Source organism: Rhineura floridana, chromosome 3, assembly GCF_030035675.1.
Source record: "Rhineura floridana isolate rRhiFlo1 chromosome 3, rRhiFlo1.hap2, whole genome shotgun sequence".
NCBI classification, from domain to species: domain Eukaryota; kingdom Metazoa; phylum Chordata; class Lepidosauria; order Squamata; family Rhineuridae; genus Rhineura; species Rhineura floridana.
This window is the reverse complement of record NC_084482.1, coordinates 202,882,475-202,903,089: the sequence shown is the minus strand read 5'-3', so window position 1 is coordinate 202,903,089 and position 20,615 is coordinate 202,882,475. Positions and strand designations below refer to the sequence as shown.

The following is a 20,615-nucleotide window of genomic DNA, read 5'->3' as shown; positions in this document are numbered from 1 at the left end:
AGTGAACCATACAGATGTTTACTCAGTGTCTAAAGCTGCTTTGAGAAACCAGGTTTAAGATTCTGGTCTTCTGATTTTTCACAAAGCCAGATATTCTACACTAATCCACCTGGGGAATATTCTTTCCAGTGGAGACAGTCAGCAGGCACTAGATTTGCTTTTCGGAGCATAGCTGTGATTATTTTGATAGGGAAGTCTAGGCTCCTAAGATGCACAGTCTATGGTACCTTTCTTCGAAAGACCACTCATTCTTCCAAGGGCCTTTTCAGCAGTGCAGGGGGACTGCCCATTCACTGGGCAATGATTATTGGGGAGGATTAGGAGGGGAGGATAAGAATAATGGAAAGGAAGGAGTCAGGTTTTTATCCTGCCAATGTGACAGCAACTTTAATGGTTCACAGGTGGAGGCCAGTGGTATTGTGTCCTCAGTAGGGCAATTTCTTCCATCTGTGTAAACTGGGAGCTTCCACAGCACAGGGGTTGAATACTTATGCAAGCAACATGTTTCAGCTTTTTATGTTTCTTACAAACCTTTCCCAACATAAAATCAATGTCACCTTACAGTAATTGATTTTGAGCTTCAGTGTTTCAAAATAAAATACCATACAGAACAAAATTACAGTGTACCATTTAATTCAGTAATATGAGAGTATTGGTCAGGAATCATAGAATCATAGAACAGTAGAGTTGGAAGGGGCCTATAAGGCCATCAAGTCCAACCCCCTGCTCAATGCAGGAATCCAAATCAAAGCATTCCCAAAAGATGGGTGTCCAGTCCAATGTTGGAGAGCCCACTACCTTCCTAGGTAATTGGTTCCATTGTCGTATGGCTGCCTCTTGAATGCCTCCAGTGTTGAAGAACCCACTACCTCCCTAGGTAATTGGTTCCATTGTCATACCACTTTAACAGTTAAGACGTTTTTCCTGATGTTGTGGTTTTTCCCATTACAGTGTTGCAAGAAAACCTGCACTTGGCTGAATTTTCTCTTCTCTTAAATATGCAGAATCATTCTCAGGCCCTGAGCCTGGCAACCCTACTCTTATTAGGGGCACACCAATGCCTGGGATACCTCTCCCGAGCAGTTTGGCAACCAGTCGGTGAAGTCCAGCCGTTCACTTCCAGGACCTTCCCACCTTTATGGCGACTGAGGCAAAGGAGTACGTGGAAGGAACTCCGTTCAAGCTCTGTTGGAGTCTACTTCCCCACTTGCCTTGTACTTGATTCAGATGGATACCTGCCCGCCAGCCCGTCTGTTGTCACCCCCTTCCCATAAGCAGAGCCCTGCTGGATCAGACCAGTGGCCCATCTAGTCCAGCATCCTGTTCTCATGGTGGCAAATCAGTTGCTCATGGGAAGCCTGGGTGCAAAGAGCACTCCCTCCTGTGATTTCCAGCAACAACTGGTATTTGGGAGCATACTGCCTCTGACTACAAAGCCAGAGCATAGCCATCATGGCTAGTATTCATTGATAGCCTTAAAAATGTAAATGTACTGCCTTCAAGTCAATTCTGACTTATGGCGACCCTATGAATAGGGTTTTCATGAGGCCGAGAGGTAGTGACTGGCCCAAGGTCACCCAGTGAGCTTTATGGCTATGTGGGGATTCAAACCCTGGTCTCCCAGGTCGTAGTCCAACACCTTAACCACTACACACTGGCTCTCCTGATAGCCTTACCCTCCATGAATTTGTCTAATCCTCTTTTAAAGCCATCCAAATTGGCTCCTGTGGGAGTGAATTCCATAGTTTAACTATGCACTGTGTGTCCTGAATCTTCCAACGTTCAGCATTATTTGATGTCCATGAGTTCTAGTGTTATGAAAGAGGGGGAAAACATTTCTCTATCCACGTTCTCCATGCCATGCATAATTTTATATATGTCTATCATCTCACCTCTGACTCGCCTTTTCTCCAAACTAAAAAGCCCCCAAGTGCTGCATTCTTTCCTCGTAGGGGAGCTGCTCCAAGCCCTTGATCATTTTAGTAGCCCTTTCCTTTGTTGCTCAACAATGTCTTCCGAGTCTCTCTTACCTGCCGCTCTGAAGTCTCAAAGTCATCAGCTGGCTCCAGTTGTTTCCTATTTGCTTCCTCAGGTCATCCATCACAGAAGGGGAAGCTGCATGCTTTTTCTGCCAGCAGACTCTCCTCTCCATCCTTTGCCAGCAAGTCAAAGGATGTTGATGGGGGCCCTGATCCTGCTTCTAAGCAGGGAGGAAGCCCAATGTGCAATGGGGTGGTCCCTGGCAATCCTTCACATGTGTATTTCTGGAAGTCCACAAAATTAATTTGGGAGTTGCCAAATCATAGAATCATAGAATAGTAGAGTTGGAAGGGGCCTATAAGGCCATCAAGTCCAACCCCCTGCTCAATGCAGGAATCCAAATCAAAGCATTCCCAACAGATGGGTGTCCAGCTGCCTCTTGAATGCCTCCAGTGTTGGAGAGCCCACTACCTCTCTAGGTAATTAGTTCCATTGTCGTATGGCTCTAACAGTTAGGAAGTTTTTCCTGATGTCTAGTTGAAATCTGGCTTCCTGAAACTTGAGCCCATTATTCCGTGTCCTGCACTCTGGGACGATCGAAAAGAGATCCTGGCCCTCCTCTATGTGACAACCTTTCATGTACTTGAAGAGTGCTATCATATCTCCCCTCAGTCTTCTCCAGGCTAAACATGCCCAGTTCTTTCAGTGTCTTCTCATAGGGCTTTGTTTCCACTCCCCTGATCATCCTTGTTGCCCTCCTCTGAACCTGTTCGTTTGTCTGCATCCTTCTTGAAGCGTGGAGACCAGAACTGTACGCAGTATTCAAGATGAGGCCTTACCAGTGCTGAACAGAGGGGAACTAGTACTTCACACGATTTGGAAACTATACTTCTGTTAATGCAGCCTAATATAGCATTTGCCTTTTTTGCAGCCACATCACACTGTTGGCTCATATTCAGCTTGTGATCAATGACAATTCCAAAATCCTTTTCACATGTCGTATTGCTGAGCCAAGTATCCCCCATCTTATAACTGTGCATTTGGTTTCTTTTTCCTAAGTGTGGAACTATGCATTTATCCCTGTTGAATTTCATTCTGTTGTTTTCAGTGCAATGTTCTAGCCTATCAAGGTCCCTTTGAATTTACTTTCTGTCTTCCACGGTGTTAGCTATGCCCCCCAATTTTATATCATCTGCAAATTTGATAAGCATGCTCTGTACCTCCTCATCCAAGTTGTTAGTAAAAATGTTGAAGAGCACTGGGCTCAGGACTGAGCCCTGTGGTACCCCACTTGTTACGTCCACCCAGTTTGAGAAGGAACCATTGATAAGCACTCTTTGAGTACGATTCTGGAGCCAGCTGTGGATCCACCTGATAGTTGTTCCATCCAGGCCACATTTAGCTAGCTTGCTAATCAGAGTATCATGGGGCCCTTTGTCAAAAGCTTTGCTGAAGTCAAGATATATTATGTCCACAGCATTCCCACAATCTACAAGGGAGGTTACCCAATCAAAAAATGAGATAAGATTAGTTTGGCAGGATTTGTTCTTCATAAATCTATGTTGGCTGCTAGTAATCACTGCATTGCTTTCAAGGTGCTTACAGATTGACTGCTTTATAATATGTTCCAGAGTTTTTCCAGGGATTGATGTTAGGCTCACTGGTCTGTAGTTCCCTGGTTCCTCCTTCTTGCCCTTTTTGAAGATAGGGACAACATTAGCTCTCCTCCAGTCACCTGGCACTTCACCAGTCCTCCATGATTTCGCAAAGATAATAGACAGCGGTTCTGAGAGTTCTTCAGCCAGTTCCTTCAATACTCTAGGATGCAGTTTATCGGGCTGTGGAGATTTGAACTCATTCAAAGTGATTAGGTATTCCTTGACCATTTGTCTATCAATCTCAAGCTCCAATCCTGCCCCTTCTACATCATGTTTCCCGGGAGGGTCATAGACCCTTTTTTGGGAGAAGACTGAGCCAAAGTAGGAATTGAGCACTTCTGCCTTTTCTTTGTCATCTGTTTTCATTTTGCCATTCTCATTGAGTAGCTGTGCCACCATTTCTTTTCTCTGTCTTTTACTATGGACATACCTGAAGAAAGCTTTTTTGTTGCTTTTAGCATCCCTTGCTAGCCTCAGCTCATTCTCAGCTTTCGTCTTCCTGACGCCATCCCGGCAATTCCGTGATACCTGCCTGTACTCTTCCTTTGTGCAGCTGTAGTTAGAGAGAGATACATGCTTGCAATCCTGTGTTTATATTTCTTTCTCAAATAGGAATAAACACTTCTGATGTTGGGAAGCACATCCGGTACATGAACCATCATAAATACTTCTATCTATCAAAGTATGTTTTAAGAATCAGTGCGAAGTCTGTGAAATCAGGAAACCAGATTTCGACTGAACATCAGGAAAAACATGCTAACTGTTAGAGCAGTAGGACAATGGAACCAGTTACCTAGCGAGGTGGTGGGCTCTCTGACACTGTAGGCATTCAAGAGGCAGCTGGACAGCCACCTGTTGGGGATGCTTTAATTCGGATTCCTGCATTGAGCAGGGCAGCCTTTCCCAACCAGTGTGCCTCCAGATGTTGTTGGACCACAATTTCCATTCTTCCTGACCATTGGCAATGCTGGCTCAGGCTGATGGGTGGTCCAGCAACATCTGGAGGCACACTGGTTGGGAAAGGCTGGAGCAGGGGATTGGACTCGATGGCCATACAAGCCCCTTCCAACTCTACTATTCTGTGGTTTATTCCTGTGTTTTGGGCTTTAATTCACCAGATTTTGGCACAGGTGGCTCATGATGGAAAGCCTGAAGTGCAGCTGTCTGCCACAGACAACAGGCGCATAGACAGAGGGAAATAAGAATCCATAAGTTTCCTTAAAAGCATGTTCTACAGTTTGCTTAGTGTCTTTTCCTAGATGGGAATGAAATTGTAGAATAGGCCTGACTCCTTGCCTGCAACTTGTAAACCGATTATTTACATCTGCTTCTGCTTGGTTTCTATGAAGGTTATGGATATATATATATACCGAAGATAATTATTTTATATATATAAAATTTATCTTCGGTTCCTCCTAGAAAAAGCCCTGGTCACGTCCTCAGCAGATGACTTAGGCTGCAATCCCATACACTTACCTAGGAGTAAGTCCCACTGAACCCAACTGAGTTTACTTCTGAGTAGGCACCTACTGGTGCCATATTAGAGGGTAGAAGGGCGGGATAGAAATATTTTAAATAACAAATAAAATAAATAGGCCTCTTTCAACAGTAGTTGAACGATTTGGGGAAGGAAGGGGGGGGACGGAGGGAGAGTGTTTCTACCACTGGACCTTCCAAGGGTTAAACGAACTGAGCTCTGCTTCCTAGAGAAGCAGGGACGTTTAAAAGGAGGGGAAGATAATAGTGAATGCGCTTCCTTTTGTTCCTGGAAGAGGAATAAGCCTGGTGAGATGGGGTGGGGGAGGGAAGGGCTGATGCGCGCAGAGAAGAGGAGGAAAAGCCAAAAGGTGCCGCGGGGGAAGCTTTTGCGTGAAGTGAGAGGGGGGGAGTAATAGAGAGCCTCTGTCTGGTTCCCCTCGGAATCCCGGGCAGGGACTGATCTGCCCTGCCCAGCTGCGTGGTTTCGATTGGAGGCTCCTGCTTGAAGCTCACTTTGGAAGTCAGTTCAGTCGCCATGAGCTGGGGAGGCGGGGTGCTTTGGGTGCAAGGGAGTTGGTTGGGGAGAACCGGTAGTGTAGCGGCAAATTCAGAAGTGCAGGGTCCCTTCATAATAGTCACAGCCACGCCCCCTTCTCAATTTATAAAACTCTCTTATAGAATCACCTGGCCAGGTTTGAATACTGCTTTAGAAGAATCTTCTCAGGGGCGAACACGCTCCCCTGTCATGCCGATTGGCTCATAGGATGCTGGAGACATAGGGACCCTGCTGGGACCTGGCTCCCAAAAGAAGTGTTTAAGACACACAAACACACACCCCAAAGCCTGGATGGCTACACTTATGGGGAGCTTCTGTGTTATGCGTAGGGGTGCGAGGGAGGAGGAGGGGGCTCTTTCTCTTCTCCTTCCTCCTCCAATGAAAGAAGGCTGTCCTCGCTGCACCCATGCACTCTCCCCGCTGTAATGCCCAAGGGGACTAGGGTGATCTCCAAGGAGGGCTTGTAACGAAACAGACCACAAACTTGCATTGTCTCTACAGGCCATGAGAGGAAGGAAACAGCTGGAGGAGGGATAGCCGTGTTGTTTTTATGGGTCAGAGGCTGGAAGGGAGCCATCCTTGAGCTTCTTTTGCTAGGGTTTTGTTTACCTTCTAAAGTCTCAAGGCAGGGATTGTGGGAAATAAATGCCTCTCCTCACTGGACTGGGTGTTGGGAGGGGCTTCTGCAGACATCCTCTTGAGAGTGTGGTGGGACTCTGTGCTGTGGAGGGCAGTGATAACAATTTATTTAAAAATATAGTTTATTTAAAAGTTGCCAAATGCATCTCGCACCCATTTGAGGACTGGGAGCTGAGTGTGGCTGAGGCTGTGGGTTCTTCTCTGCTGGTGCCAGCTTTGCTTATGCCCAGTGTCGCCACTTGCCTGAGAACATTCACGGCTGGAGGTCTTTGTGGGGCTATAGAGGGTACATTGCAGAATACCTGAGTGGTCCTCACAACAACCCTGCAAGGTGGGTCAGGGTGAGACTCTGTGTGGTGTAGTGATTAAAGAGGGACCCAGGCTCAAAGCCCCACTGGGCTGTGGACCTCAGTTGGTTACCGTGAACCAATCCCCTTCTCAATGCATCCTCCTTCACAGGGTGGAGGGGAGACCAAGATCACTACACTGTATTGTGGGAGAGGCATGACATTCCCAGGCATAGACTGGAGGAAACTGCAGGAGGAGGTTGGAAAGCTATTGAGGGCCTAAATGTGAGGCCGTTTCTAGGTTAGGCTCCTTGAAGCAAATGGAACATGAAGGAAAATAACACAGGGAAGTGGAAAATTATGTATTTGTGTGGTCCATTTATCATGCCTGAAAAGCTTGAGGAATCATATAGTAATCAGAGCCATGAAACCCAAATATGGAAAAAGAATGAAGGTCTTCCCATCATGGCTTCTGTCCCATACCTCAAGCCTGAACATGACCCCTCAGCTGCCCCCAGACCTAGATTCTCCCTTTATAGATGGGGTGGGGAATTTGTGGCTCTCCAAACGTTGTTGGACTCCAGTATCTGCTCTCCCCCCCCCACCAGCATGGCCAGTGGTCAGGAATGATGGGAGTTGGAGTCCAGCAAAGTTGGGAGGGCCAGAGGTTCCTCACTTTCGTTTTACACCACTCAGTGACAACAGCATTAGGAGACCCAGAGGTGGCCTAGTTTCCCCCTCATGCCTCTCCCCCTCGGGATCAGCAGCACAACAGGGATGTGGTGGAGTGGAAAGAGGAGGTTGGCATCTAACAAAAGATGATACAACAACCCTGCTGTGTAGTTCACTGTTACACCCGTACCACAGCTAGGGGGTGTGCAGAGAGAGAAAGTGAGTAGCACTCATTTTTTATATGTCAAATCTAGGGTATGGGGGGTAGATGTTCTAGCCCCTATGGAATCCCCCAAACAAAACACTCCTCTGGTTGCAGAAAAGTTCAAGCAACCTTAGCGGTTCCTTCAAATCCCCTCCCAGGACTATTCCAGGTCTCATTTGCACACAGAAGCCTGATGCTCCGGTTTTTAGAAATGAACGCCGTACATTCAGTAAAACCCAAGCTAGAAATGCAGGGGTCTCCTGTCTTTGTTTCGTATTTTTTGGGGGGGAGGGGCAGGCTGCTTGCAGCCCAATGACAAAAATAGAAAAATCTTGGCTTTGTCTCTTGATTTCTATGGCCAGTCCTTCCTTAAACCCAGCCGTGTGTCTGATGTTTTTATAGCTATCTAGGAAAGATAGGGACCAAGAGGTAGGCCTAGAGCAGCGGTCCCTATTTCTTTCCCCACGGACGACTTCGTGATTTTTCTGCCTGTTGTAGCAGCGGCAATGCTCTGTGATAGGTGCTGTATGACTTTTCAACTGCATTTTTGCGGTTACGCTGCGGACCACCTGAATGAAGCTGGTGGACCACTGGTCCACAAGATTAGCACAGGGAAAGGAAGGAAGTGTCGGTATAGTGCTTCACCTCCAGGGTAGAGAGCAAGGCTGTTCCCTTCCTATTTATAAAAGCCCTCCAGTACCAGAGAGACAGATGCACATACCTGTGCTTGGGGGATGTACTTCAAAGACAAAAAGCACTGTGAAATTGTCACCAACTCGGATCTAGCCAGTGCAATCCTATGCACTGCTAATTTTTCAGCAGGTCCCTCTACGTTTAAGGCTGCAGCCTCAGGTCATTTTATCTTTCAAGCTGTGCCAGATGCAACAACAGAAGGGCTGGGTCACCAGTGGAGTCCTACACGAGTGCACTTTGGTAGGAAGCTTCCAGTCATGAGGAGGATTGTACATACGTTCAGCTGAAGGTGATGACAAGGCCTCCTTCAGACCTCCTTGCTCGCTGAAGGTGGGATTGGCCAGGTGCTCCTTGCCTAGGTGGGTGTGTTAGAGGTGTGGACGGTTGCACGTGGGCCCGCTCCTTCTACCCATTTTACGCCTCAGGCATTTGTTCATAATGCTTGAAGAGGCATAATGTTTCCACGGTTGGAGGCAGGATGCTTCTGAATACCAGTTGCCGGAAACCACAGGAGGGGCAAGTGCTCTTATGCTCAGATCCTGCATGCTGTCTTCCCATACACAGCTGTTTGGCCACTGTGAGAACAGGATGCCGGACTGGATGGGCCATTGTCCTGATCCAGCCGACTCTTATGTCCCTTTTCATGCTTGAAGAGTGATCCCTTCCCCACTCAAAGTGAGCTCAGTGGTGTCTGGACAGAGTTCATTTTGGTGTGTAAGTGAACGTACGCAGGAGAGATTATTTCTGAGTAGAGTTTTCTCTCGCTTTCTTTCAGTGGCTGGTAGCCTTTGAGGGCTCGACTGTGTGTTTCACCAAGAGGGACTGAGATCTCCCAGATCCAGAGACGAGGAAGTCATGCGGGAGGATCAGGATGATAAGAGCTCTCTGGGTAAGGGTGGTTTTCCCCTGGTTGACAGATGTGGAAGGGATGAATTCCTCTTCCTGGTATTCGTCACTGCGCTGTAGAGACGCCAGTGTGAAAATGGGAGGCTTTGCTCTGGACATGCCTGCCACGCTGTGCTGGACCTCAGCTTAGCTGCTGCCATTTTGAAAAGTATGACAATCCATTTTTGGAGAGGGAATACTTGCTGTGTCCGTGACTTATCCCCGATACAAGCACAGTGCCTCATTGGCCACCTCCTTTGGCCCAGTCCTCTCCAATAGTTTCCTGGTGGGGCCTGCCAGGGTGTATCCCCCCCATCCCCCCATACTACTAAAAGAAAGAAACAAGCTCACTGCACATAGAAAACTATTTTTTACCGGAGTGGCTTCTTCCCCAGTTGAAGCCCTGAGACGTTAGTTTTCTCTGTATGTGCAGACCTTCCTGTTGGATGTTGTATCTGGCGCAAGCAGATGCCCAGGATGCAGAACAGGATAGTGACAGGCTAGATGCCAGTTGAAGCAATGAGCCGGACAAGCAATAAGTTTTAAGAGTCACTTTACTGACAATATATCACAAGCTCTCTCTGTACAAACTCCTCGACCCCCACACCAACTGGCCAGATCTGCCAAGTCTTATAGATAAGGCCAGCTGGTTGCCTTGGATACTTGTCCTTGAGATCTGCATGGACTGTGAGTGTCTTGGCCTTGTAACTCTGCCATGGAAAAAATACTCTCAGGAACCCTTTACTTGCCAACATTCCCCCACCTATTTTTTCCATAGCCTTCTTGCTTAGCATTTCACACATTATATCACATTTCAACAATACATTTCAGATTATGTTACAGATTCACATTTTCACTTCTTTTCATGTCATTTACATTTACATTTCTTGCATTTACTTATATCATTTTCTCCACGATACATTTCTTTTTCTTCAGTTTACATCAGCATCATTTGTAATACAGTTACTACATTGCATTAGAATCTCAGCATCACTTTTATTACATTTCATTACTCTTCATGATTTCCATCATCCCACTTTTTCCAGTTACTGAAGTCTATATGTTTAATGGAATTTATTTTAAATCTAACAGGTGGAATACCTTTTGTTGTTCTCTCTGATCTGAGTGGTTGTATTTCTGCCTTAGTGTCTGTGTCTGTGTCAGGCGATTCCTCTGTTTCTCTCTCAGAGCTAGAACTTGATTCACTACTGCTGCCTGTTTCTTCTTGTTTTATTGGTACTGTGTCTGCCTGTTCTTGTTCATTACTACCTTCAGTGTTTCCCAACTCCACATATGTTTTCTCTTCCCAATCCTGCTCTATTGCTTGCACACTTCTGCTTAACACTACAGACCTTTGTTTTGGCAGCCATATTCTGTAATATGTGTTTTCAAATCCCAGCATGTACCCTTTGTCTGCTCTCCTTTGCAGCTTCCCTGTCCTTTTATTTTTGGGAACATGTACCCAGCATTCTGCTCCAAACCTAATCAAATAGTTTAATCTGGGTTTTCTGTCATACAATTTCTGATAAGGAGACATTCCAGTGGCCTTAAAAAGTAACATGCTTTTTGTCCATACAGTCTCTCTTGTGCTGCTTTGTTGTTCAGCTTTCCTAAGTTGTGTTTAGACTCAGTCCTTTCTTGCTTTGCCATTTCTTGCCTTCTTTGAAATTCTTGTAAAAGTTTTCCTTCTATATAATCCATATTGAGATTTGCATCGTCCATTGCTTCCAAAGAGCTCACCAGACTATCATAACTTGAATCTAGTGAAGATAATGTGATATACACTTTTTGCGTTTGAGAATGTTCAATTTCACGTTCTGACAACTCAGTAAACAGTCTGTTTATTTCCAACAAATGCTCTGACATGGTTGTATCTCCAGATAAGCGCATCTGATACAATCTTCTGGCAAGATATATTTTAGAACTGGCAGTCTTTTTCACATGAATATTTCTTAAAGTTTCCCAGGTTTCTTTTGCCGTTGTTGCATCACGCACGTGCAGCAATTGAGAATCATCAATAGCAAGAACAATTAACGCCTTTGCCCTCTCATCCAGCCTTCTCCAATCTGCTGGAATAGGCACCCCGGCGGGTGGGTCTTCTGCGATAGCTTTCCACAGGTCTTCTTTCACTAGAAAAGCCTGCATTCTCTGTTTCCAAGTGCCATAATTTTTCCCTGTCAGCCTTTCCAAGGGAATCCCGGCCGATAACGTAACAGATATACTTTCACTTTTCACAGTTCACCGCCTTTGTAATTAGAGCTTCTCACCTCTGTCCTTCAGTCAGTTTTTTTTTTCCCACGGCTCTCTCACAGCTTTCAGCTCAGCTTTTGGTTTCTCCGTCTCTCTGCTGTTTTACTCGCTGGTCTGCAGTTCTGGCTTTTCTCTGCCGCTTTTCTGCAATCCTCAGCACCAGGTAACCATCAGCACCAGGTAACCATCAGCACCAGGTAACCATCCTCTGCTACCACTTGTTGGATGTTGTATCTGGCGCAAGCAGATGTCCAGGATGCAGAACAGTATAGTGACAGGCTAGATGCCAGTTGAAGCAATGAGCCGGACAAGCAATAAGTTTTAAGAGCCACTTTACTGACAATATATCACAAGCTCTCTCTGTACAAACTCCTCGACCCCCACACCAACTGGCATACTTGTCCTTGAGATCTGCACGGACTCTGAGCGTCTTGGCCTTGTAACTCTGCCATGGAAAAAATACTCTCAGGAACCCTTTACTTGCCAACACTTCCGTAACATGGCCCTCCCAGATGTTGCTGGTCTCCCATCACCCCTAACCGTTTCCCATGTTGACCGGGGCTGATGGGAGTTGAAGGCCAGCAACATGTGGAGGGCCATCAGTTCCCCATCCCTGCTGTAAGAGATTGGCCCGTGCCCTGATCTCACACACTGAGCAGGAAAGGAGGCGTCTGTTCCATAACATCAGGGCTGGAATGTTAACTCAGGAGGACGGTAGGTCCCCACAGATGGCATGAGGGACCCAACACATGATGTCAAATATGTGGCTTTTCCTGGCTCAGCATTAAGCACCCAGGCCAAGCGGGGAGCCAAACAACAACATGTAAAACGCCTGAGGTGTCTTGGAGCCTGCTGTCGCCTGCTTAGCAGTGTGTCTGTGCAAACGTACCCCTTTTGAATAATAAATTATTGTTTTCTGTCAACCTAACTCAAGTAAAAGGTTAAATTCCAAGATCCCAGGAGAATAATACCTAGGCAGACTTTAAAATGACTTGGTAGGCCTAGGATGGTAACTAAAGGAAGATAGAAGCTGCCTAGAGCCACTTCCTTTAGAGATCCAAGGGGAGATTTCCAGATGGAAAAAGGAGATTGAATAGTGATTGTGACGGGAGTAGTGACTGGAGATGTCTTTAGGGCAAGTGGGAGATTTTGGTGCAAGGATGGGCTGGGAGCGAAGGGAAAGTCCTGGTTGTGGGGGGGAAATAGTAGTGGGTGGCTCTGGGTACTGAAGGATTGGGGATATAGGTTTTGGGGGTGAGATCAGGCAAGTGGGAAGAGACGAGTATAGCAAGGGGAAGAAATTGAGCAGATTCCCCCCCTAAGAAAGGAGGACTTGATGGGGCTGAAAATCTGAAGAGAGGGAAAGTGAGGGTATTATTATTTATTTATTTATTTATTTAGTTGCATTTCTAAACCGCCCTATAGCTAGCAGCTCCCAGGGCGGTGTACAACATGATAAAACTACAATATTTAAAATACAGCAAGTGTGTATTGCGCAGACAATATAAACATTATATAAACAAAGTGAAAGAAAACTAAAAAAAATAAGATTAAAAGCTTAAATACTTTAAAATGCCTGGGTGAAGAGGTGGGTTTTTACCTGGCGCCGAAAAGATGACAGAGAAGGCACCAGGCGTATCTCATCTGGGAGGGCATTCCATAATTCGGGGGCCACCACTGAAAAGGCCCTAGATCTTGTTACTGTTCTCTGGGCCTCTGTATGGGTTGGGACCCGGAGAAGGGCCTTAGACGTCGAGCGGAGTGAACGGGTAGGAACATAGCGGGAGAGGCGTTCCATCAGATATTGCGGTCCAGTGCCGTTAAGGGCTTTATAGGTAAGGACCAACACTTTGAATCTGGCCCGGAAACATATTGGAAGCCAGTGCAGTTGGGCCAGAATAGGTGTTATGTAGTCGAATTTCTTCATCCCAGTAAGAACTCTGGCCGCAGCATTCTGCACTAGCTGAAGTTTCCGAATCGTTTTCAAAGGTAACCCTACGTAGAGAGCATTACAGTAATCCAATCTAGAGGTTACCAGAGTGTGAATAACTGAGGCTAGGTTCTCCCTGTCCAGATAGGGTCGTAGTTGGGCTACCAGCCGAAGCTGGTAGAACGCATTTCGTGCCACCGAGGCTACCTGGGCCTCAAGTGACAGAAGCGGATCTAATAAGATCCCCAAACTACAGACCTGTTCCTTTAGGGGGAGTGTAACCCCATCTAGGACAGGTCTGACATCAACCATCTGAGCAGAGGGCCCCCCAACTAACAGCATCTTAGTCTTGTCAGGATTGAGCTTCAGTTTGTTTGCTCTCATCCAGTCCATTATTGCAGCCAGGCAGCGGTTCAGTACAGCAACAGCCTCACCTGAAGAAGATGAAAAGGAGAAATAGAGCTGCGTATCATCAGCATATTGCTGGAAACGCACTCCATAACTCCTGATGACCTCACCCAGCGGCTTCATATAGATATTAAAAAGCATGGGGGACAGAACTGAGCCCTGCGGGACCCCATACTGGAGCACCCAGGGACTCGAGTAGTGTTCCCCAAGCATCACCTTCTGGAGACGATTCTCAAGATAGGAGCACAGCCACCGCCAAGCAGTGCCTCCAACTCCTAACTCCACGAGTCGCCCCAGAAGGATACCATGGTCGATGGTATCAAAAGCCACCGAGAGATCAAGGAGAACCAACAGAGTTACACTCCCTCTGTCTTTCTCCCGACAGAGGTCATCATACAGGGCGACCAAGGCTGTTTCTGTACCAAACCCCGGCCGAAAGCCGGATTGAAATGGATCCAGATAATCAGTTTCATCCAAGAGGGCCTGGAGTTGGCGAGCGACCACGCGCTCTAGAACCTTGCCCAGAAATGGAACATTTGCTACCGGCCTATAGTTGTTAAAGTTATCAGGGTCCAAGGAGGACTTTTTTAGGAGCGGTCGCACTACCGCCTGTTTCAGGCAAGGTGGGACCACTCCCTCTCGTAACGAGGCATTAATTACCTCCTTGGCCCAGCCGGCCGTTCCATTTCTGCTAGCTTTTATTAGCCACGAGGGGCAAGGGTCCAGAGCGGAAGTAGTCGCCCGTATCTGTCCAAGCACCTTGTTCACATCCTCGAGCTGTACCAACTGAAACTCATCCAATAAAACAGGACAAGACTGTGTTCTGGACACCTCATTAGATTCAACTGTTACAATATTGGAGTCAAGGTCCCGATGGATGTTTATGATCTTGTCTTGGAAGTGCCTCGCAAACTCATTACAGCGGGCTATTGATGGTAATATTGCGTCCGGAGAACCAGAGTGTAAAAGTCTCCGGACGACCTTATAAAGTTCCGCTGGGCGGTTACAAGATGACTGAATGGAGGTAGCGAAATATTGCTTCTTCGCCATCCTCACCGCCTTCACATAGCGTTTCGTGGAGGCCTTCACAAGTGCATAATTACAGCCGTCGGGAGTTCATCTCCATTTACCCTCCAACCGTCTCCTTTCTTGCTTCATCACTCTTAGCTCCTCGGTAAACCAAGGGGCCAATTGAGCTCTGCAATGGAGAGGGCGCACCGGGGCGATTGTGTCAACTGCCCGGGTCATTTCCGTATTCCACAGAGTGACCAGGGTTTCGACAGGATCGTCAGTTTTATCAGCCGGAAAATCCCCCAGAGCCCTCTGAAATCCTTCAGGATTCATTAGTCTCCGGGGACGGACCATCTTAATTGGTCCTCCACCCTTGCAGAGGGGAGAAGACGATGTGAGCCTAAATCTCAAGAGGCGATGATCTGTCCATGACAAAGGAATAGATGTAAGATTCCTCACTCCCAGATCACCTTCCCCCATTCCAGTGGCAAAAATCAAGTCTAGAGTATGTCCTGACACATGCGTCGGGCCAGCAACAAATTGAGACAGCCCCATTGCTGTCATGGAGGTCATGAAGTCCTGAGCCGCTCCAGAGGCGGCCTCGGCATGAATGTTGAGATCCCCAATACCAAAAGTTTGGGAGATCGCAACACCAAGTCCGAGACCACCTCTGTCAGCTCAGTTAGGGAAGCTGTTGGGCAGCAGGGTGGACGGTACACCAACAGTATTCCCAGTCTGTCTCGCTGGCCCAACGTAATGTGCAGACACTCCAGGCCATTAGCCACTTGGATGGGGTGCCTAACAAGAGAGATGGAACTTCTATAGACCACAGCAATTCCCCCTCCCTGACTCTCGGATCTACCCAGATGCTGAACCGAATACCCAGGTGGGCACAACTGGGAGAGATTAATACCTCCCAGATCGCTCACCCAGGTTTCGGTAATGCATGCCAGATCGGCCGCCTCATCCATGATTAAATCATAGATGAGGGAGGTTTTATTATTTACCAATCTGGCATTAAAGAGCAGCAACTGGAGATCCGAGAGTTGGCTGGTAGAACTACCAGCAATCCTGTGGATGTGAGGAGGACCGGAACACGGCACAGCCACCAGTTGTCTGGGCCGAGTTCCCCTTAACTGGCAAGTCCTCCTCACAGCGCCATACCTCCCATTACCTGTCACTGCGCTGATTGGGGCCCCCTCTGGTCCTCCCTCCCAACACCCTATCCTCTCCCCCAGGCACATAATAAAAATAAAATAAATTAAAAAACTCATACTCCATACACAATCACACACTCATTCATACAACCATTCATACACCCAAATAGCACAAATAGCACAGCAACAACAGCAGGGTCCCAATAGCCACGAATCGCAACAGTGGCAGCTGTAACGTCAGGGGCTCAGAAGTGATGAGCAGCAGCACAGGCAGGCCGATGGCTCTCCCTCCCTGGGCAGCGATGGTCCTCTTCCCTTGCAGGCAGTGGGTCTCCCAAGCCCCCTCAGCCAGCCGGCTTATATATCCCCTCCGAAGAAGGGACAGATGGAACAGTATCAGCCACAGCTGGCTGAGTACCTGGGGCCTGGTCCTGCAAGGTGCCACGTGCAGAGCAGGAGCCCAAGAAGGAGAGAGCAGAGATGTTATCCAGCAGCAGCAGCACAGCAGCAGCAGCACAGTAAAGACTAGCTGAGTCCCCGAGTCTCGGATGACAGACTTGCAGATAGAGAAAAGCAGCAACTGGCCAAAGGGGTTCTAGTGCAGGCTGCTCGTATCTCTTACTGTGACCAGAACTGCAGCCTCGCAGTCCCTGCACAGGCTGCCTTTCTCTAAAATAATGGAAATTAAATGAGTCTCATCATAAAAGGACTTCTCAGTCTGACAGCCAGTTTCCCCATGTCTCGGGTCCTGCCTAGCTGGAAGCCCAAGAAGAATAGACAGAAAGAATCTACTCACTGAGGGAAAGTTTATAATGGGAACAGACTGGCAAGGAATTCCCCTTGCAGTCCAGAACAGCAATGCAACTCACAGCCTTTGCATCTCACCATCTACTCTTCTAGCTGCATCCAAATTAATTAGAACCACAGAACAGAGATTTTTATGGAAGTTGGTCTCTCTCTTCCGACACAAGCCTTGCTGTTGTTGTGTTTTCCCCCTTCTCAAAATATAATCTTGTGGAGATTAGCACCATTGTCTCAAAGGAGGGGGGAATCCATACAAGGTTGTGCCTACTGAAATCAAGTGGGAAATGCAGCAAAATGGCATTTAAATCCATGTTCTTGTCTGAGGCAGGAGTGTATTCAAAAAGTGGCAGGTTTCAGCAGGGTATACAGAGAGGAAATGGGAGAATCTTGGAGGTGCTGAGAATAGAGAATCAGTGAATTGTGCCTGAACTCTTACATAATCCAGTTTCTGTCTTCAACTCCTTATAGGGTATACTTTCCCCGCCTCCCAAGCAGGTGATGGCCAGTTCAATGAGAAATCTAGAGAGCCTTTTGTGATGTCATCAGAAACAACTGAGGATGATGTGGGAAAAGAGACAACTCGAAATCAAAGGAGACCAAAAAGGCACGCAAGAAACCAATTGAAGAACGGGATGAAGAAACCCTCTGTTTCTAAGTGCACTGACATCCATGAAGTCCTGAACCCAGAGCACAAAGGAAAGAGATGGGAAAAGTATCCTGTGTGTGCAAAAATATTCAAAGGCAAATCGGTATTAAACAGAAGCTGCAGAACTGACACAGGAGAGAACCAGTGCAACTGCATGGAGTGTGGGAAAAACTTCAGACTGATGAGAAACCTTACCTCACAAGAAAGAACCCACACGGGGGAGAAACCATATGAATGCCTGGTGTGCGGAAAGAGCTTCAGTAGGAGGGATAACCTTAATTCCCATCAAAGAACTCACACAGGGGAGAAGCCATATGAATGTATGGAATGTGGACGGAGCTTCAGTGATAGAGGAAGTCGAAATAAACATCAGAAAATCCACACAGGAGAGAAAGCATATAAATGTATGGAATGCGGAAAGAGCTTCAGTCGTTCTGATCATCTTAATTCACACGTAAAAATCCACACAGGGGACCAACCATATAAATGCGCTGAATGTGGAAAGAGCTTCAGTCAGAGTGGAGCCCTTGCTTTCCATCAAAGAACCCACACAGGGGAGAAGCCTTATGAATGTATGGAATGTGGAAAGAGCTTTAGTCGGTCTCATCATCTTACTTCACACTTAAGAACCCACACGGGGGAGAAACCATATAAATGCATGGAGTGTGGGAAGTGCTTCCGTAAGAATGATGTGCTCACTTCACACCAGAGAACTCACACGGGGGAGAAACCATATAAATGCATGGTGTGTCGGAAGAGCTTCAGTCAGAGGGGACATCTTAATACACATCAAAGAATCCACACAGGGGAGAAGCCTTATAAATGCATGGAGTGTAGAAAGAGTTTTAGTGACAGCAACTCTCTTGTCTTGCATCAAAGAACCCACACAGGGGAGAAACCATATAAATGTTTGGAGTGTGGAAAGAGCTTCAGCAATAGTGGAAGTCTTAGAATTCATCAAAGAATTCACACAGGGGAGAAACCATATACATGTATGGAGTGTGGAAAGAGTTTCAGTAGGAGTAGTCACCTTACTTTACATCAAAGAACCCATACAGGGGAGAAACCATATAAATGCTTGTTGTGTGGAAAGAGCTTCAGCAATAGTGGAAGTCTTAGAATTCATCAAAGAATTCACACAGGGGAGAAGCCATATAAATGCAAAGAGTGTGGGAAGACCTTCAGTCAGAGCGGATCCCTTGTTTCACATCAAAGAACACACACGGGAGAAACCATATAAATTATGGATTGCGGAAAAAACTTCATCACCAGTGTGAGCCTTACTTCACATAGAACACACTGTGTGGAGAATTGATAGAACTTTGATGTTTAGTAAAGACTGCTCTCAAAGAACATGCATTGGGGGGACATATGCATATATGGAGTGTAAAAAGAACTGGAGTGATGTTCTTTAGTTACATGAAAGAATGCACCCTCACTTTTGTGAGTGACAAGTGACAGATTTAGGGATGAAACAACATAAGGAATGGGAGTAGCAACTGGCCTCAGATCCTGCCTGCCTCAAAATCTAAGAGGAGTAGACATGGGGAATGTGCTATTGAGGGAAAGCTTATAATTGGAACAGAAGTTCCCACTGCTAAATTACAGTGCAATTGCTGCCCCTTTCTACTGGATTCAGAGGTTGCAGAGAAGATACTCACCCTATTGGGTGTTCTGTTGAGGAATTCCTCTTAAAGTGCAGAACAGCAGCATGAACATTTGTAGTATTGGTCTTGGGGCATTGCAGAATTTGTATTTCACCATCTACTCTTTGGGCTACAGGCAAGTTAATTAGAACTATGGAACAGTGAGTTCACTGGTCTCTTTCTTCGAACACAAGACTTGCTGTAGTTTGTCCCCTTCTCATTAGATAATTTTGTATAACTTTCCACCATGACATCAAGGGAGAAAAAAAATCCACATACAGCGGCGCCTACTGAAATCAAGTAGGAAGGGGAGCAGAGAGGAATTGCTGTTTGTGTTCTTGTCTGAGACAGGAGCATATTCCAACGGTAACAATTTTCCATAGGGCATATAGAGAGGAAATGAAAGAACCTTTGAGATATTGGGAGAAGGAAAGCTAATTATGCTTGATTCTTGATGTCATCCTAGGTTCCTGCCTTGAACCCATTATAGGATGCCCTTTTACCTCCTCCAGGTGATAGCTAAGGCATTAGAAAGCCATTTCTGATGTCATCAGCAATTACTAACCATGAAGGGTAAAAAGAGACATTGCAAAATTGACGGAGACCAAACAAGCACAAGAGGAGCCTGACCCTATCTCTGGGTGTGGACATTCATGAACTCCTAAACACAAGAAAGCACAAAGGAAGGAGATGGGGAAAGTGTCCTGTGTATGGGAAAATATGCAAAGACAAATTGGTATTAAATGCATAGAAATGCATGGAGTGTGGAAAGAATTTCAGGCAGGGTGGAGTACTTGCTTCACATCAGAGAATCCACATGTGAGAAACCTATGAACATTTGGTATGTGCTAAGACTTCCCTCAAAGAACTTGACATCAAAGAACATAGGAAGCTGCCTTATGTTGAATCAGACCATTGGTCCATCTAGCTCAGTATTATTTACACTGACTGGCAGCAGTTCTCCAGGGTTTTCTAACTTGAGATGTTGGAGATTAAACATGGGACCTTCTGCATGCCAAGCAGATACTCTGCTGCTGAGCTCTTCCCCTATCGTTTAACTATGGAGAGTTGATAGTATGGTGTTCAATAGAGACTAACCTGTTATCCTCATTCGCCCAGTAATCTGTTCAGTGTGTATTTGTTTCTGCATGTGTTAAGAGACATTCTTGTTCTTATTTGTGTTTTGATTGTTTTATGTTTTGTATTTGTGTTGCAAAATAAATAAACAATATATTAAACAAAGGCGATCCATTGATATGTTCATTCTAAGACTAAAGCTTCTGGGAGAAACCAGGATTGATTAAGATTGTGATTTTATAGGGCCGACTAAAACTCTTTCCATGCACCAAACATACATCTATTGCCTGGAATGAATTTCTTCTGTTTCAGAAAAAGAGGTGGTCTATATTGAGAAGGTAGTGGAGCAAGTTTTCTTCCAGGGCTCTTCTAACGTGCACCTCCTTTATTTATTTATTAAATTTATACCTCTCTCTTCCTCCCAGAAGGAGGAACCCTATACTCCACCCCCATCAAGGCCCACCAGTATATTTCTTTGATCCCGAAGCACACCAGCTTGAGTTTCGTGGGAAGGGTATGCTTTTTGCATTTAAATTTAGCTTCTCCCCCAAATCATTTTTGGAGTAAACTTCTCTGTACTCTTCCCAGGGCCAACCCAGCAGAGGATAATCTTTCTGTGTTCTTTTCTTTAC

General features: G+C 46.3%; 1 protein-coding gene across 12 annotated transcripts; it reads left to right on the top strand.

Moving 5' to 3' along the window:
• Positions 1 to 5,399: 5,399 nt before the first annotated feature.
• On the top strand, positions 5,400 to 20,278 carry LOC133381170 (zinc finger protein OZF-like). Of its 12 annotated transcripts, none has more exons than XM_061619848.1 (4): positions 5,400 to 5,423; positions 8,347 to 8,528; positions 8,945 to 9,058; positions 17,083 to 20,277. In XM_061619848.1, exons 3-4 carry the CDS (start codon positions 9,025 to 9,027, stop codon positions 18,498 to 18,500), a joined length of 1,452 nt encoding a protein of 483 aa, XP_061475832.1. In that variant the 5' UTR covers positions 5,400 to 5,423; positions 8,347 to 8,528; positions 8,945 to 9,024; the 3' UTR covers positions 18,501 to 20,277. The 12 variants fall into 12 exon arrangements, 11 of the variants coding, with proteins under 11 accessions (XP_061475832.1, XP_061475837.1, XP_061475840.1 ...); XM_061619846.1 differs by lacking the exon at positions 5,400 to 5,423 and adding an exon at positions 5,427 to 5,485; XM_061619845.1 differs by lacking the exon at positions 5,400 to 5,423 and adding an exon at positions 5,505 to 5,637.
• The last annotated feature ends 337 nt before the right edge of the window (positions 20,279 to 20,615 follow it).

Bases quoted from the DNA above. Each gene is read 5' to 3' on its own strand.
- LOC133381170 (XM_061619848.1), top strand. From the start codon at position 9,025: ATGCGGGAGGATCAGGATGATAAGAGCTCTCTGG. The intron at 9,059-17,082 runs GTAAGGGTGGTT...AACTCCTTATAG, and splicing joins GGATGATAAGAGCTCTCTGG to GGTATACTTTCCCCGCCTCC.